We start from the raw sequence: 18,825 nt of genomic DNA on the forward strand, positions 1-18,825 counted from the left end.
TTGGATCGTTATAATTCAGTGCCTGAATTCTGAACCTCTTGACATAATCATTTGGATTCTCATTGTTTTGCTGAAACATTCTTCCCAAGTATGACAGAGTGATTTGCTCAGACACAAAGAAATATTTCTTGTAGAAAGCGGTAACCATCTCACACCAATTCACTGATGTTTGGTGCAATGTTGTTATTCCAGGTGTATGCTCTCCCAGTGAGTGATTTGAGAACTTCTTCAGGCGGAGGACGTGGTTGTATTCATGTTCTCCTAGTAATTCTGAAAAACGAGAGATGTGTTCATGAGCGTGATATACCAATACTGTCGTAAAGGGAGAATTTAGGAGAGGAATATCCTCTTGGAAGAGGAACTCTTTGTACATCATGAGGGTAAGGAGGTTGGTGCTGATGAATGGTAGCCGGGTTTTCCTTGCCTCGATTCTGGAGAGGTCATTCCAGGTCCTCACGTGCGATAAAATTGGATTTTTGATTCCTTTCTGATGAACGTTCAGGAGCAGCGCGAGCCTTTTCATCTATAAAGTCATGCCCGGTCGAAGTGTTTGCGCCAGGAGTCATGAAAGCATTCCTTGTCTGCTCTTCTTGGGGTTAACGCGGCTCTGGTGGTAGCCTCTATGTTAGCATCTTGAGGAAAGTAAGTACTTTTTTCTGAGTTGTATCCATGTCTGTCTGAGACTTAGAAAGAACTTCATGTCTCTCCATTAAATCGACGATGGTAATGGGAGGTTGGTTTCCTCGGGCTCCTCCAGCCTCCCGTCCTGACGAAGGAGTGGTAGTAGCTCTGGTGGTGATTGGAGGTGTCACGCTCGAAAAAATATTAGGAAGAGTAGCAGCGGCTCTGACTCTGGTGATAGGAGGTGTCACGCTAGAGGGAATGTTTCTGGCGCCGTTGGTGTTGGTGGTAGAGGATGTAACGCCATGAGATGTATTGACTGTGCTGGCAGGCGGTACATTGGTGACAGCAGCAGGAATATTAACGCCAGGACTGTTGTCAGTGCCGGTAGTATCAGGATTAGTTACTGATCCAGACCTAAGATCCACCATTTTGAAATTGAGAAAATTGAAATGAAAATATTTTGCAACCGAGAGATTAATCTCTCACTGTGGTCGTCAATTTGTAGTAGGGTAAAAACTGATTCTGCTGAAAATGGTAAATTGAGTGTGCCGCCGAGAAACGAATCTAAACCCTAAACAAATGTACTGCATAAGAGTACTTTAGATTCGAGAGATCAATCTGTATAATTCTGGCTTAAACCAAGAAATGGTCGTTCCGGTCTTGCTTCGGTTACAAAATGAAGGAGAAGGATTGATCTTAGAGAGGGAAGCAAATAAGATATTGAGATCAGAATGATGAACTATGAAAGTGTGGTTGTTTTATGACTTGTATCATAATGTAGAACCCGCTTGCAGAATGTAAGTTATAGGTTCTTGGTATTTTCTGGATACTTGCGTTAATGAACTCTTGTTGGTTGAAATATATTAAAAATCTATTTATACAAGTCATAGTCGAACACACCCTGATCTCATAGGAAGTGGAAGTAGTTGAGTAATGGAGAAGTGGGGATCGTGTAAAATGATGAGAACCACGTCCCTACTATAAGGGGAAGACTGGACGGTTTTACACCCACTACTTCTCTACTGCCACTAATTGTCCGCCTTTCCTGACACTTATCATAATGGGCGTGTTGCACGCCGCACGCTGTAAACCGCCAGACGGATACCCTGATGAACATCCTCCAGTTTGTGACATGTTTGATGTCTCAAGTATTTTGTAGAAAATATGTAGCAAGTTGTTAGAGCATAGCTCGGTCAACCTCGCATGCGTTTCTATCTCAAGCATGTTTGTCAATGTTAGTGATCAAAACTATAAGTCTTGATTTCTAGCCTACATAGCTAAGTTTCGGACTAGGATAGAAAAGTGTAGTTGAGCTCAAGGACTTCATGGCGGTTCATCATACAACAACAAAGATCTATACAAGGAACCGTGGAACTTCATCAACAAAAAGGTATCTGGAGACTTGAAATTATCTATCACTCAAAAGTCTATCTCTTCTATCTCCTACTTCTTATGAGACAAAAGTCGTATGCTATATAGACTAGATCATACACATTTGACATTTCGAGATAAGCATTCATTGCTTATCTTTTATCTCGAAATCGTGTGTTGGTAAAGCGTTTCGCTTTGATCAAGTTTATCTTCACCTAGTGACGAAAGTCATGAAAAGTTTCAATCATTTTGAGAATTGCTCTGACGTGAATCGGTCTGTGAATAACGGCTACATAGCATCCTCTGAGAATGTCTCAATGATTGAAATGAGAGTTTAGATTACATAACCATGTATTCCTTGAACCGAAGTTTTCGAACTTTGTTGATCAAGAGAAATCGGGAGGATTGTGGAATTGGCTTGCCAAGTCCGCGAACCTAGTTCGCAGACTCAGTCCGCGAACTAACGGAAGTTCTCGACCGAGTATTTCTGCTGGGATTTTCCAAAACTCGTTTGTGTGCTAAGTCCGCGAACTCAGTCCGCGAACCCAGTCTGTGAACTGGCGGAAGTTCTCATCCCAGGAATTTCTGATGAGTTTGGAAAACTCAACCGATTAACTTAAGTCCGAGAACTTGTTTGTGAACTTAAGAGGTTATGATCTAAATATGTGCTCTGAACATGAAACATTAAATTACTAAGGAATGCTTTATGCAAACCGTGGCTATAATGTTCATGAGACGATTCAATCGAATCGAATCATCTTTGTTTCAATTGTGTCTTGTGTAGTTACATAAGATCTCATAGCAATTGAACAACTCTTTAACTAGTTCATTTGAGTCAATTGAACTAGTTATGGTGAAGAAGAACAAGGTTAATATGAAATGCTCATATGGTTAACCTTTTTGGGTTACTATGTTGAACCAACATACGCGTACACGTTTGGGCATGGTTTTCACGAACCTAGTAAACGTCTACCCAAGTGTGTCTGACAAGCTAAGTTTTCGATCTAACGGTTGAGAAATATTAGCTTGAATCTAAATCAGGTTTTCATCTAACGGTGAATAAGGATTGCTTTGTAACTAAGGAAAAACCCTGATTTGAAGGCTATATAAAGGAGACATCTAGCATTGTGCAAAACTAATCCTCACACGTCTGTGTGCTACTAGTGCTCCCGCTAGAGTCGATATCCATTAACCTTTTATTTTCTTCTCTAAAATCAGGTTAACGAATTAAAGACTTCATTGGGATTGTGAAGCCAGACCGATACTACTTTATTGTAGTTGTGTAATCTGATCTTGCATCTTCTATCGTACGAGTATAATCGATTGATTGACTTGAGATCGTGAGAGTTCTCCGATAGGAAAGATAAATAAGTCACAAACATCTTCGTCCCACTATTTGTGATTCCTCGACAATCCGCTTGTGTAGTCAGGAAGGATTGTAGAAAGGTGATTGATTAATCTAGGTTGTTCTTCAGGAATATAAGACCGGATTATCAATTGGTTCTTGTTACCTTGATTTTATATCTAAACACGGAACAAAACCTAGGGTTTATCTGTGGGAGACAGATTTATCCTCTTATAGACTTTTCTGTTTGAGACAGATCTGTTTATTATCAAGTCTGTGATTTTGGGTTACAGCAACTCTTGGTTGTGGGTGAGATCATCTAAGGGAATCAAGTGCGCAGTATCCTGCTGGGATCAGAGGCGTAGGAGTACAAATGTACCTTGGATCGGTGGGAGACTGATTTGGGTTCAACTATAGTCCATTCTGAAATTAGTTTGCAGTAGGCTAGTGTGTGTAGTGGCTTAATACAGTGTGTATTCAATCTGGACTAGGTCCCGGGGTTTTTCTGCATTTGCGGTTTCCTCGTTAACAAATTTTTTGGTGTCTATGTTATTTCTTTTCTGCATTATATTTTATATAATTGAAATAATACAGGTTGTGCGTTCGTGATCATCAATTGGAAATCCAACCTTTGGTTGTTGATTGATATTGATTGATCCTTGGACATTGGTCTTTGGTACCGTCCAAGTATTCCTTGTATTTGATAAAGACTCGCTATTGTTTTTAGCTTGAGTAAAAATCAAATCAAGAGAGAGATATTAACTCCTTGAGATACTTTTATCTAGATTGAGTCTGACTGTCTAGTTGATTCTCAAGCAAAGTATTTCGGAGTTAGTCCATACAGATTGCTAAGCGAAATATTGGGTGGTGTTGTTAGACCCCCGCTTTTTCAATTGGTATCAGAGCAGGAAAACACGTTTAAGACCTCATCAGTCTGTGTTTGTAGCGATCTGACTCTATGGACAAGAGTACTATCTCTGATAACGCAACATCAGGTCAGGGTTATTCAGATATGCTTCAGAGATCTGAAACCTTTGAGAAAAACTCCTTCTCGTCTCCTTCTGCCGAATCTGCATTCAACTGGAAAAAATCTCTTGATGAACAGTTGGATGATCTTTCAGATGACAGTGATTCAGAAGGAGAACAGGGCGTTGATGAGGAAGTTTCTCAATACATCATGTTGTTTAATCGTGAATTTAAAGAAACCAAGACAACTGCTTCCCTGAGAAAATTCATGGGTCCTCTCTGTCAAGAAAACAGAAAATTGAGAAACTCTTCAAGGGTTATGATGGTGGATACAAACTATTACAATCTACCGTTAAAGATCATGAAGAAGAGGTACGCTAAAAAAAACTGAATGCGATAATCTTCCTCGTAACCTCGGTGTGTTAAAAGAAAGGCTTGACGAAACTGAAGCAAGATATGAATCTCAGCGTAAATGGTTCAAGGACAAAGAACATCAATTTCTTACCAAAGAAAAATCCTTGAAAACTGAACTTGCGGCTGCGCTTGAGAAAGTAAAATCTCTAGAGGAAAATCTGAAGAGATTCAACATTAGCTCTACAAATCTATCATCTATGCTTGGAACATGTAAAGAACATCGTGATACACGTGGTCTGGGCTATAAATGTTTAGACATTCCAAGCACATGTAAGATCAACTTTGTTAGAGTCGTTAATAATACTACATGTGAAAGACCTGTGTCAACTTGCAAGAACAAGAGTTCTACTCCAACAAAGTCTGCTAGTAAGAGAACCACTGAATATAAATCCTTTCACTGCTATTTCTGCGGGAACAAAGGACACTCTGAGCAAAGATGTTGTATTCGGAAAAGGAATGAAAAACTTCGTAACATTCTTGCGTGGATGTCTAAAGAAGTTGTTAAACCTGTATCACATATTGGAAGAATCAAGGACTCTCGCTATCAAGGGATGAAGTGTGATAAAGTTGATCCTTGCCATGTTCCCTCGAAGGATTTCTACAAAGGAAGGAAAAAGAATGGCAAAAGTCTAACGGATCTGTTAAATCAGTCTGAAAAGAGAAAAAAAACAGAAGGAAGAAAAGGTCAGGTTCCTCAAATTCTCTCAAAAAGGACTGTGAATCCAAGACTTCCAATTCAGACTTCTTACATGTCAACAATCGTGTCTCTGATCTGAATATTCACATATACAGACTAAGACGGAATATCAAGAAAACATGGAATGTTGTTAACCCAGGTACTTCTAAATCTTCTCTTGATAATACTTCTTCAACTAGACCAGGTAGTTTGTTAAATACCGATGGAAAGGAAAAAGAAGAAGTAAACAATGATGAGAAAGATGCTCATCTTATTACACCCTAAAATGATCATGTTACATCTATTTTTAATTTCTGTCCTGTTAAAAAGGGATGCTCTTAATTCTCAGGATTTTTCGTCTTGAAAAAGCTGTCAGGATTGTACTGCATTCGTTGTTACTTTATTCTGTTTGCTCCTTAACATCTATTTTGGGCTTCCAGGTCTATCATAGGCCCGTTTCTATAGTACACACACCAACCCTCACGAACGTCATGGTTCCTAGAGTTTGAACGAATTTCTTATATAATATATTGTGTTCCAAAGGTGCAAAAAGATTTTCTAAAAGTCTTTTTGGTGCACAATGAAGGGAAGCAACAAAGTTGATGATGTCGAGCTATTTCCTATTGATATCTCATGCTTTCATGCTCTTGATCATGAAAACAAAGACAAACTGCCAATTCAGATTTCTTCACAATTGGTAGGAAATCTTCTTGGAGACTTTAAGATCGTTCGCGAACAGCTTGGTATCGCAACACGGAATCTAGACTACCTAAAAGACAAACTAAGGAAGGCAACTGAGGAACTCATTCTTGTTCAATCCCTGGTTGCATACATGATTTAGCATTTCGTCTGATCTTGGTTCTAGTTGTTTACCTAGTATGTCTTCCGTTTTGGATTAGTTGGAAGAATAACTAGTGCTTTGAATAGCGATGATTGTGACTACACATAACTCTTTTTGTTTTCATCTTCTTATGTTATTTTTTAGGTTTATTGGTATTAAATTCTAAAAATATTTGGAGGATGATGTTTATTGCAGTATTTTAATGGTTTGTGATATTGCAATATTTTTATGGGATATGTATTGTTTGCGTCCGTGAACTTGAAGGTCCCATATTGCAGTCAAAAGTAAAGTCGTTCATGAATCAGTATTCATATTGATGAAAGGACGAATGGACTTTTGACATATACAAAAGTTAAGCCTATGTAATCATTAATTTGATGGAAAATAGGATAAAATATTTTGTTCAACAAGGATAAAGTATATTATGTCGTCATGATGGAAAATATAATAGATCCTTGTATGTTATCCATGGTATTGATCTTCATTGATCCATTTTATTATGTTTTACCGTGAAGGCTCCATTGTGTGTCTTATGTTGAGCACCTTACAACTAAGTCGATTTACCTTGGCTTTGTTGGTTGTTCCATAAGATGCTATATGTCGAGCATTAAGAACTAAATTAATCAACTAGTTTGGTTATTTAGTTTGTACTCCATAAGTTTTCTTTCTTATGTCGAGTACATGTACGGTTAAGGTTGTCATATTCTATGATGAACTTAGTCGAGGTTCCATAAGTTCTTTTATGTTGAGCCCAAAATAATTAAATTGATTATTCGGTGATTAGTTTGGTTATTTGTATTCCAATTAGATTAATTATAGGTTCTCTTGTAATTAATCTAGTTGAGTTTTCATATATTCCACAAGTTCTTGTGTTGAGTATATGAAAAGCTACACTATCATGTTCTTTGGTTAATGTAGTCATATATTCCTTAAGGTTTTCCTTATGTTGAGTATTTGAACGGTTAAGTTAGTCATCTCCGTGTGATTGACTTAGTTGTAGCTCCGTGAGTTTAATTATGTTGAGCACTTTCAATTAAATTGATCACTTTTATGGTTTGATTTAGTTGCATATTCCAATTGAATTAATCATGGGTTTACTTGTGATTAATTTGGTTGAGCTTTGGATATAGAAAATCATTCCTATGGTTTTTGGTGTCCAATAAAAAATCCTTCTTTTCTTTCGAAATTAAGGTCGCTCTTGTTGTTCTCTCGGGAATGACATCAAATGGGGGAGAGTTCTTTTGAACTTGTGCTTAATGGTAATATCTTGCGGGGAGTGCGGCTGTGGAATTTTATAGGGGTTATGTTGTATCTTAAAACTCCTTGATGAATGTTGTTAGCTTCGGCTATTAGATTGCATCTAAACTAAGTTGGTATGTAATTTTTAATTTTGGTCATGAAATGTCTCTTGTGGAAATTTCATTATGATCCCATTCTTGTACCTTTGCCAATTTTATTGACAAAAAGGGGGAGAAATATTGTAGTTCACACTACAAATACATATGGTTTTCGGATCATTGTGTAAGGGGGAGTGGTTTCCATGATCGAGATGGAGTATTTACTAAGGAGGAGTGATACATATCACCGTAGTATTATTGTTAAAGTCGTGATACAATTGGACTTTGATGTTATATAATAATACTATGACATTGTATAATAATGATCGAGAATCTCGATTTCTCTCTTGTTATAGCTACGGTTCTTCAACAACGATGGTGCTAAACTTACTACCTTTGGGATCATTGGAGTACTTGGAAGGACGAAGATTTCAAGGAACGTTGAAGATTAGACTATGGAATAGGAGCCACTAAAGTTTATCTTTTTTGTATTCCATATGTATTAATAGTTTTTTCACTAAAATTGACAAAGGGGGAGATTGTTAGAGCATAGCTCGGTCAACCTCGCATGAGTTGCTATCTCAAGCATGTTTGTCAATGTTAGTGATCAAAACTATAAGTCTTGATTTCTAGCCTACATAGCTAAGTCTCGGAATAGGATAGAAAAGTGTAGTTGAGCTCAAGGACTTCATGGCGATTCATCATACATCGACGAAGATCTATACAAGGAACCGTGGAACTTCATCAACAAAAAGGTATGTGGAGACTTTAACTTATCTATCACTCAAAAGTCTATCTCTTCTATCTCCTACTTCTTATGAGACAAAAGTCGTATGCTATATAGACTAGATCATACACATTTGACATTTCGAGCTGAGCATTCATTGCTTATCTTTTATCTCGAAATCGTGTGTTGGTACAGCGTTTCGCTTTGATCAAGTTTATCTTCACCTAGTGACGAAAGTCATGAAAAGTTTCAATCACTTTGAGAATTGCTCTGACGTGAACCGGTCTGTGAATAATGGCTACATAGCGTCCTCTGAGAATGTCTCAATGATTGAAATGAGAGTTTAGATTACATAACCATGTATTCCTTGACCCAAAGTTTTCGAACTTTGTTGATCAAGAGAAATCGGGAGGATTGTGGAATTGGCTTGCCAAGTCCGCGAACCTAGTTTGCAGACTCAGTCCACGAACTGACAGAAGTACTCGACCGAGAATTTCTGCTGGGATTTTCCAAAACTCGTTTGTGTGCTAAGTACGCGAACTGGCGGAAGTTCTCATCCCGAGAATTTCTGTTGAGTTTGGGAAACTCAACCGATGAACTTAAGTCCGCGAACTTGTTTGTGAACTTAAGAGGTTATGATCTAAAGATGTGCTCTGAACATGAAACATTAAATTACTAAGGAATGCTTTATGCAAACCGTGGTTATAATGTTCATGAGCCGATTCAATCGAATCGAATCATCTTTGCTTCAATTGTGTCTTGTGTAGTTACATAAGATCTCATAGCAATTGAACAACTCTTTAAGTAGTTCATTTGAGTCAATTGAACTAGTTATGGTGAAGAAGAACAAGGTTAATATGAAATGCTCATATGGTTAACCTTTTTGGGTTACTATGTTGAACCAACATACACGTACACGTTTGGGTATGGTTTTCACGAACCCAGTATACGTCTACCCAAGTGTATGTGACAAGCTAAGTTTTTGATCTAACGGTTGAGAAATATTAACTTGAATCTAAATCAGGTTTTCATCTAACGGTGAATAAGGATTGCTTTGTAACTAACGCAAAACCTTGATTTGAAGGCTATATAAAGGAGACATCTAGCATTGTGCAAAACTAATCCCCACACGTCTGTGTGCTACTAGTGCACCCGCTAGAGTTGATCTCCATTAACCTTTGATTTTCTTCTCTAAAATCATGTTAACGACTTAAAGACTTCATTGGGATTGTGAATCCAGTCCGATACTACTTTATCGTAGTTGTGTGATCTGATCTTGCATCTTCTATCGTACGAGTATAATCGATTGATTGACTTGAGATCGTGAGAGTTCTCCGATAGGCAAGATAAAGAAGTAACAAACATCTTCGTCTCACTGTTTTTGATTCCTCGACAATCCGCTTGTGTAGTCATGAAGGATTGTAGAAAGGTGATTGATTAATCTAGGATGTTCTTCGGGAATATAAACCGGATTATCAATTGGTTCCTGTTACCTTGATTTTACATCTAAAGACGGAACAAAACCTATGGTTTATCTGTGGGAGACAGATTTATCCTCTTATAGACTTTTCTGTGTGAGACAGATCTGTTTATTATCAAGTCTGTGATTTTGGGTTACAGCAACTCTTGGTTGTGGGTGAGATCAGCTAAGGGAATCAAGTACGCAGAGTCCTGCTGGGATTAGAAGCGTAGGAGTACAACTGTACCTTGGATCGGTGGGAGACTTATTTGGGTTCAACTATAGTCCAGTCCGAAGTTAGTTTGCAGTAGGCTAGTGTCTGTAGTGGCTTAATACAGTGTGTATTCAATCTTGACTAGGTCCCGGGGTTTTTCTGCATTTGCGGTTTCCTCGTTAACAAAATTTCTGGTGTCTGTGGTATTTCTTTTCCGCATTATATTTTATATAATTGAAATAATACATGTTGTGCGTTCGTGACCATCAATTGGAAATCCAACCTTTGGTTGTTGATTGATATTGATTGATCCTTGGACAATGGTCTTTGGTACCGTCCAAGTATTCCTTGTATTTGATAAAGACTCACTATTGTTTTTAGCTTGAGTAAAAATCAAATCAAGAGAGAGATATTAACTCCTTGAGATACTTTTATCTAGATTGAGTCTGACTGTCTAGTTGATTCTCTAGCAAAGTATTTCGGAGTTAGTCCATACAGATTGCTAAGCGAAATATTGGGTGGTGTTGTTAGACCCCGCTTTTTCACAAGTTACATGAGGAATGGAACAATTCCTAAATGGTAGTTGCTGAGTGAGTCTTGCTTGCTTGCAAGACCTAAATATTTCGACCAATCACGCGCAAGCTAGGCGGCGAGCAGTCATAAGTGATAATTCAAATCGTGTGAATGAGACTTGGCGTGAGTTGACACTCAAAAATAGCGTATGGTGCTGTTAGGTCAAACAATTAAATTATGAAATCATTTATTAAATAGATATTTATGAAATATCGTTTGTAATTGATGCATGTAAAGCATCGCTTTTCAGCAAGCAGCTCAAATTAAATCGATACATATTAAGTGTCGCTGATAGGAGCACAACCATCCTTCTTTGGTCGAACGGTTGGCAGTCGAGTAATTCGACTAAAGGCGGTGTGACAGACTCATGAAGAAGTGCAGCAGCTGACAACAATCATGGTGTCCCATTGGTCGCCTAAAATTGGATCTAAGCCGGTCAAATCATCTAGCAAAGTTGGATGGTTGAGATGATTTGCGGCAGTTGTTGATTATCGCTAACTTATTTAAGACTCTTATGAGTAGCGTGGCCAACCTACTTTGAGTAGCTGCCAGTAGACGTTTGGGTAGGCTGAGGATAAGTCGATCAGTCCTCATGGAAGAGGGGAGGTCGGCGATCACGACGACATCTTATTGGCTCCCCAAAATCATATCTATGTCGATCAATTTGGATGGCTAAGCTGGATGTTCGAGATCGTTTTGCGGCAGTTACATACTGCCGTTGGTCGAATTCAAGGCTTTTAAAGCCGTCTGACCGACATACTTTGGATAATCGGTTTGTGGCATTCCTGGCAGGTTTAAAGCAATGCGATTGGTCGGAGCTACATTTGAGCCGCCGGTGAGCATGTTCGTGCCTTGCTGGTCGCTTAAAATAAAATCTAGGCCGGACGATTCGGCTAGCAAAGTTGGACGACCACGATTGATTTGAGACTGCCATGTGCGGTCTTCATTCGATTAGAACCCTTTTTTATCCGCGCGTCTAGCCTACTTTGGCTAGCGATCTTGGGAGCTGCCTACATGCTAAGGGAGTTCTGATTGGTTGGAATAGAAGTGGGCCCGTCGGTGAGTGCCTTGGGACTTATTTGGTCATACTAGCTAACGAAGCTTATCAAGTTGTGTGGTTACGATCAATTTGCGACCGTTTTGGACGGTCAAGATCTAATTTCTTAAGAATTGTAAGCACATCGACCAACCTACTTCCACTTTTAATTAAAAGTGATGGTTACAGCTTTGGAGCAATATGATTGGTCGATGGGAAAGAGGGACTGGCGGCCAGCAACATGGGGCATGGTCGGTCGGTGATAGACGACGCAAGCTAGGCCGGCCAAGTGGTGTGGACGCGCCCCTTTGGCTGGTGCCTTCACTTGTCGCAGTTTCCCCTTTATTTCATGTTTTCCAACTTTTAATGCTACTACTAGTTCCATGATGGACCAATTTCCTAGTTTGCATAGGTTTAGCTTCGACCAATAGGGATCGAGATATTGCGCATGCCGCAAAAACTTAATTTTTTAAAATTGATAAAATTAGGTTAGAAAAATTGAATTTTGCGAGCTGACACAAAATTAATCAAATTTGGTGAATTTTGCGCGTTGATACAAAATCACTAATTTTTATCTCAGAGAGTAGCGCAGCTTGCGTACTTCTGATTGAGTACTTTCATGCATATCTTAATCCTGACACTTCGGGAAACTCATGCTGCTCAGTTGAGAACAAACATTAGTTATCATATCATGTAAATATTAAGAGTTCAGCTGAGAACATAACATAGGGTAAATACTCAGCAAGCCATGCATTAGTGAATAACGCAGGCGAGAGTTCAATAAAATTTATAGAATACCTGGGAGTTGCGACTAACATTATTCTAAATAAATTTTGTATATATAGTATATTGAGTTGCTCAGTACATATGTAAGCGGAGAGGCGTATGCACTCATCACCTTTAAATGGCTTTATTTCTTTGCCGAACAAAGGCACATAAATATAGGTTTTTACAGTTTTAACCCTGAACTAAAAACCACCATCACTAGAGTATTATTTATACACAACTTCACATGTTATGTTTTCAATATAGCACGACTTGAAAGATACGTTAGGAATGAAATAAGTTTAAGTCAATATTTGAAAAGACGAGGATACCCAAATACACCATAATCTTTTATTTATCCACCTATAAGTCCTCTACCGAAAGTGATTGTTTATGGACTGAGTCGAGACAATATAAAAAATCGGTTCACACTTCGTGTGATCGTCTACGGATACAAGATCGAGACAATACGACAACAAGATAACTTATGTAATAGACTATGGATACGAGATCGAGACAATACAACAATGAAGTATGATACTTGATAAAAAAAAAATTGCTCAGTAATATAAATTTTATTAATCAAAAATGTTTAACAAATACAACCAAAGCCCACTAGGCTTACTGGGACTTTTATACCAGGTTGTTTACAAAATTGATAAATCAAAAGCTAAAAGGACTGAAATAGAATACACACTTAGAAAAATCTGTAATAAGCCTGATTTTCAACCTCCGTAGTGTGTAGAAATGGTGGTCATCCTTTGAAAAGTAAATTTTCTCCCCTTGCCATATTTGCTCCTTTTTTAGCCATAAAATCTGCAGAGAAATTCACTTCTCTGTAACTGTGAATAAAACACCAGGATTGCAACCTTTCAGTAATCTTACTCCATCTTGTAACTGCAAACCATGGAATGTGCCCTGATGTAAATGCTTTAATAACTGCTTTGGAATCTATTCTGAATATAACCTCCAATTTACCATTCTTGATAGCCCATTCTTCAGCACACAGTAAAGCCATGACCTCTGCAAAGTAGTTTGTAGCCACTCCTAGACCTCCTGCCATAGCAACTATACATTCACCATTTGAAGTTCTCCCAACAAAACCATATCCTGACATTCCTGGGTTCCCTTTTGATGCACCATCACAGCAAAGTAGAATCTGATTGTTCACTGGGAGAAGAAAATAGATTTCTTGGATTCTTGTTGAGACAGTTCTTCTACGGCTCATGTTGAAAAGTTTCAGAATCTGCAAGTCATAAAATGAATTCCACATTTTGCCTTTCATTCTTACTTCACTCTCAGCAGTAAGTTTAAGAATTCTGGTCTTGGTACTTTGTTCATTGAAACTTTCATTTTCAAATACACATTTATTCCTCAAAAACAAGAGTTCTCTCAATGTAATGAAAGCAGCGGACAACCATATTTCTTTAACTGCAAAGCTCTTTTGCATAACAAATTTAAAAATATCCTCAAAAGATCTTGGGTGTTTAAAACAAAACATGTCCCCTAGCCATTTCCACACAATCTCACTGTGCTTACAGTTCCACAGGATATGTTCTAAATTTTCTTCATCATTTCTACAAAAGGGACATCTAGAAGCAAGATTGAAATTTCTCTTTTTCATGTTTTCATCAATGGAGCATATCCTTCTTTTCAGTTTTCACACATTACTAGAAATAGATGGATGGATAGAGTGATTCCATACCTTTTTTTTGTCCATTGAAGTTTTGGATATTTCCTTCTGATAGCCTCCACTGCTGAAGCTACTGTGAAATCTCCAGTAATGGAAAAGCTCCAAATTCTTCTATCTTCATTATTATCAGCAACAGGGAGTTCATTTATATCAAACATCTATAGCATTTCAGTTGGGATAACCCATTCACCCTCTAGCAAAATATCAGAAACTTTCATATCTGGAAATTGGATTAAAAAAGGATTTTCTGGAAAAAGTTCTAGTAAAGATTTCTATTTTATCCATTTTTCTTTCCAAATTGATATTTTCTCTCCATTCCACACTATCCATCTAGAATGATTGTGCACATCAGTTGCAACCCATTGCATACCTGGCCATATAGAGGATTTTTTATAGTACTGAATCCAAACACCATTCTTGTCTTGATACTTAGCTTGAAAATATTTTGACAATTCATCTTCACCATTTAGAAATTTCCAATATAACTTCATCAACAAGGCTTTATTCAGTATTTCCAATCTTCTTCAACCAAGTCCTCCTTCATCCATTGGAGAGCAAATTAAATCCCATTTTAATGTAACCACTTTTCTTGTAGAAGGACCCCCTGTACAGAGAAAATTTCTTATGATTCTTTCACATTCCTTGATTATTTTTTTACGCCACCTGTATACTTCCATAGTATATATGGGATAACTGCATAAGACAAATTTTACTAATATCAGTCTTTCTTGGAATGAAAGAAGTCTACCTTTCCAGCGAGCTAAACTATCTTGCATCATCTCAATTATGCCCCATAAATGAGTGGATTTGATTCTTCCTGGTTCAAGAATGACTCCCAAATACTTGTCAGGGAATTGTGAGAGTGGCATATTACACACTTCTGCAATTTCAAGTTTTCTTGCTTCACTTGTATCCCCAATAAAGCATTTGCTTTTTTTTAAACTAATTACTTGACCAGAAGCAGCTTGATAATCTTGTAGAATCTTCAATAGTTTTCTCACATTCCTCTTATCAGCATTGCAGACTATCAAGATATCATCTTCAAAGAATATATGAGAAGGATGGAAATTGTTTCTAGTAATCATTGGAAGGATTTGATTATTCTGCACCATTCTTGTTAAAATTCTTCTTAGGAGATCTTCAGCTATAACAAAAAGGAGTGGAGACAGTGGATCACCTTTTCTCAGTCCTCTACTAACTTGAAAATATCCCACTGGCCCTCCATTTAACAAAACAGAAATCTTTGCTGACTTTAGAAGAGTATGAAGCCATTTAGTAACATTTCTTGAGAAACCAAATTTTTGCATTACTTGAAACAAGAATTCCCAACTTAGAGAATCATAGGCTTGAGTGATATCTAGTTTTAAACCCATGTTACCACCTCTTCTCTTGTAATCCAAGTCATTTACTAATTCAGAGGCAAAAACAATTTTTTCTTGAATATTTCTCCCTTTGATGAAAGCACCCTGTTGAGGAGAAACCACTTTCTTGATAGTTTCAGTTAACCTTTATGTAATGATTTTTGTGATAACTTTAAAAATGAAATTCATTAAACCAATTGGTCCAAATTGGTTTGCTCTTTTAGCACTTTTAACTTTTGGAAGGAGTAGTAAAATATTAGCATTTAAGCCATTAGGAATGAAACCTCTGCTCCACCAAAACTGGATTGCTCTTATAAAGTCATTGCCAATAATCTCCCATACTTCTCTATAGAACCAACCAGCAAAGCCATCAGGGCCAAGTGCACTATTTGGATTTAGATCAAATACTGCTTCTTTAATTTCCTCTTCTTTTGGATTATCTTCAAGGAGAGAATTATCATCTTCATTCACCACGGTAGGAATATCATTAAAAAAGTTATTATCAAAAGTGACTTCATGATATGAAAATTTGTCTTCAAAATGCTTGATTAAGATGTCAACAATTTCCTCTTGGTTAGAAGTAATACCACCATCCAATTTTTCTAATTCTACTATTGAATTTTGTGCTTGCCTTATCTTGAGGTTAACATGAAAAAAATCTTGTATTAGCAGCACCATCTTTTAACCATTTCACTCTTGATTTTTGCTGAATGATTTCCTTCTGTTGATCTAATAATAACTCCTGCTTCCCTCTTGATGTAACAAGGTTACTGAAAAGATGTAAATCCAAAGGATTTTCTGACAGATAAAATGGATGCTTTCAATACATCTTCCTCTGCTTGTTTTAGTTTTTTTGAAACATCACCAAAACAATTCCAGTTCCGTATTTGAATATATTTTTTGAGTCTTTTTAGTTTACTCATAAATATAAAACCCGGGTTTCCCATAATATCTGAACTCCAAGAATCAAAGATAACTTGTTTAAATGAAGGATGAAATTTCCATACCGTTAATGCTCTGAAAGGAACATTCTTTGGCTTTGGAATATCAGCACTAGCACCATACAAAATCCCATGATCAGAAATGCCCCTTACACCAACTTGGAAACAATTCCAACAATTTGTCATTAAATACAGCCCTATCAAGATTGCAAACAATTCTTTTCCTTCCAGCTTTGTTGTTGCACCAAGAGAATTCTAATCCAGTTTTTGGTGATTGAATCATACCACATTTATTTAAGCAGTTATTAAACTCCAACATTGAGATTCTTAATGGTTTTAGCCCACCTACCTTTTCATCTTGGTAAGTAACCACATTAAAGTCCCCAATTACCAGCCATGGTTTATTTAAACAATTTATTTCTTCCATATCATTCCACGGTTCTCTTCTATCTACAGTTAAAGAAGCAGCATGAACTCCGATAATTAAAGTATCACCAACTGCAACTGTTATTTCATGTCTTGTGCATGAAATTATAGATGGAGGTTTTATTGAAGCACTCCAAAGAATCCAAGTATTGCCTTTATTCACTTCAGTATAATTATGTATTACTTCATAGTGTATACCAGACAACTTCAGTTTTTTGATGAAGTTTGTAGAATATCTTATTTTAGGCTCTGCAAGAATCAAAATTGAAGGACCGAAGAATGAACTAAATTTTTAAGTTTATCTTTGGACTTTACTCTTCTAAGGCCCCTGATATTCCAATATATGATCTTCATTTAGAAGGTTTTGATTGAGAAGAATTACCCCTTCTCAGGTTCCCATTTTTACTCAATGTCGTAACTAAACTTGTTGCTTGTTTTCTGGTTGTCACATTAGTACATGCTTTCTTATTGACATGAGTAGATTCTACATTGAAGCATTTTTACACAGTGGAAGTATTACAATGATAACTTCATTGATAGAAGGAGCACTTGAAGACACTTCCAAAACATTTGATGCAGATAAAACTGGAAATGCATTGGGCGAGTTCAAAATTTCCTCGGGAGTATTCTGGAGAATATGAAATTTTCCATAATTAACCACTTCATCATTTGCATTTTGAGAACTGCCAGCTAAAGTTTCACCAACACCATCCTGTGAATTTGGAGGAATTATGGCATCAATAATCTCATCTTCACTATCCAAAATATGAGTATGTTGGGAATTTTGAGCTATTTCTTCTTCACTAAAACAGATATCAAAACCAACTTTATTTTTATTCTTCACCTTTCTCCAAATTTTCTTATTTTGAGAAACAGGCTCATTCTCTACCTGATCTGTAGATTTTTTTCTTTGATTTACATTCTGTTACTTAATGGCTACTACCTGGCAATTGATACAAAACTTTGGAACCTTGGAATATGAATTCTTTGTTCAAAGCTGTCATACTTGGATTCAACCCAAATTTTGTTAGGAATGTATTTTGACATATCCATTTCAACTAAAACACTTGCATAATAACCTATTTCTCTCTTAAGAGTTGTTTCATCCACTTTAATCGAACGACCTAAAGAATTTCCCATGTTTAAGATGATTTTTCTTTCCAGTATTCCATACTGAGACCAGGAAATTGAATCCAAACAAAAGCAGTAGTTGATTTTTGTTCATCTAGTTTGAAATTAGGTTCCCAGACCCTCAATTTTAGATTCTGATCTTCAACCTTCCAATCACCACTCCAAATATGTTGTTTATCCTCTTCATTATCAAGTTTAATAACAAAGAAACCTTTACCTAAAGGTATTAACTGAATTGAACCTTTTGTTTTCCATTGTTTCCTTAGAACAGAATATGTTGTTTGAAATTTCAATTTAACGAAATATAATCTCCCAATCAAACTGTATTTCCATTCATTCAATCTCTCATCAATATCATCATCAGAAATAAAACATTTAGGATTATCTTCAGTAATCTTACCCACTTTTTCACCAGAAAGAAAACTAGATTTAGAACTAAAATTTTCGATTCAAAAAATTGAGATTCTGATCGATTTATTGGTGTTTCCGACATACTTTCAATCATTTACCATCAAATTTTTAACACCAATCATTTGAATTAATAAGAAAATTCACCTGAAATTAAAGTTTCGTTCACACAGAAAACGAAAAGAAGAAAAAAGTTTGACCTGAGTCGATCGCCAATTCAACCGAGTCGCAGACACTCTCTCCCCTTATCTTATCTTCACCTGATACTTGATAATAGGTTCGGACTTAACCAAACTCTATAAGATCACTATCAAGTATATGCGGAGTTAATGTTTGTATATTTTACTTTTAATTATAATAAAAATTATAATTGCGGAAATAGAAAAGTAAAAGACACAACAAGATTTTGTTAACGAGGAAAACTTCAAGTGCAGAAAAACCCCGGGACCTAGTCCATAATTGAGTACTCTCATAATTAAGCCGCTATACAAAATCTACACCAACTTTGTACAGTTGA

General features: G+C 36.9%; 1 protein-coding gene across 1 annotated transcript; it reads right to left on the minus strand.

The window, feature by feature from the left end:
* Positions 1–13,102: 13,102 nt before the first annotated feature.
* Positions 13,103–14,456, minus strand: LOC113295885. The gene is made up of 3 exons (XM_026544219.1): positions 14,412–14,456; positions 14,054–14,199; positions 13,103–13,925 (listed from the first exon to the last, which is right to left on the minus strand). Exons 1-3 carry the CDS (start codon positions 14,454–14,456, stop codon positions 13,103–13,105), a joined length of 1,014 nt encoding a protein of 337 aa, XP_026400004.1.
* Positions 14,457–18,825: the final 4,369 nt, after the last annotated feature.

Source organism: Papaver somniferum, chromosome 7 (genome assembly GCF_003573695.1).
Source record: "Papaver somniferum cultivar HN1 chromosome 7, ASM357369v1, whole genome shotgun sequence".
NCBI classification, from domain to species: domain Eukaryota; kingdom Viridiplantae; phylum Streptophyta; class Magnoliopsida; order Ranunculales; family Papaveraceae; genus Papaver; species Papaver somniferum.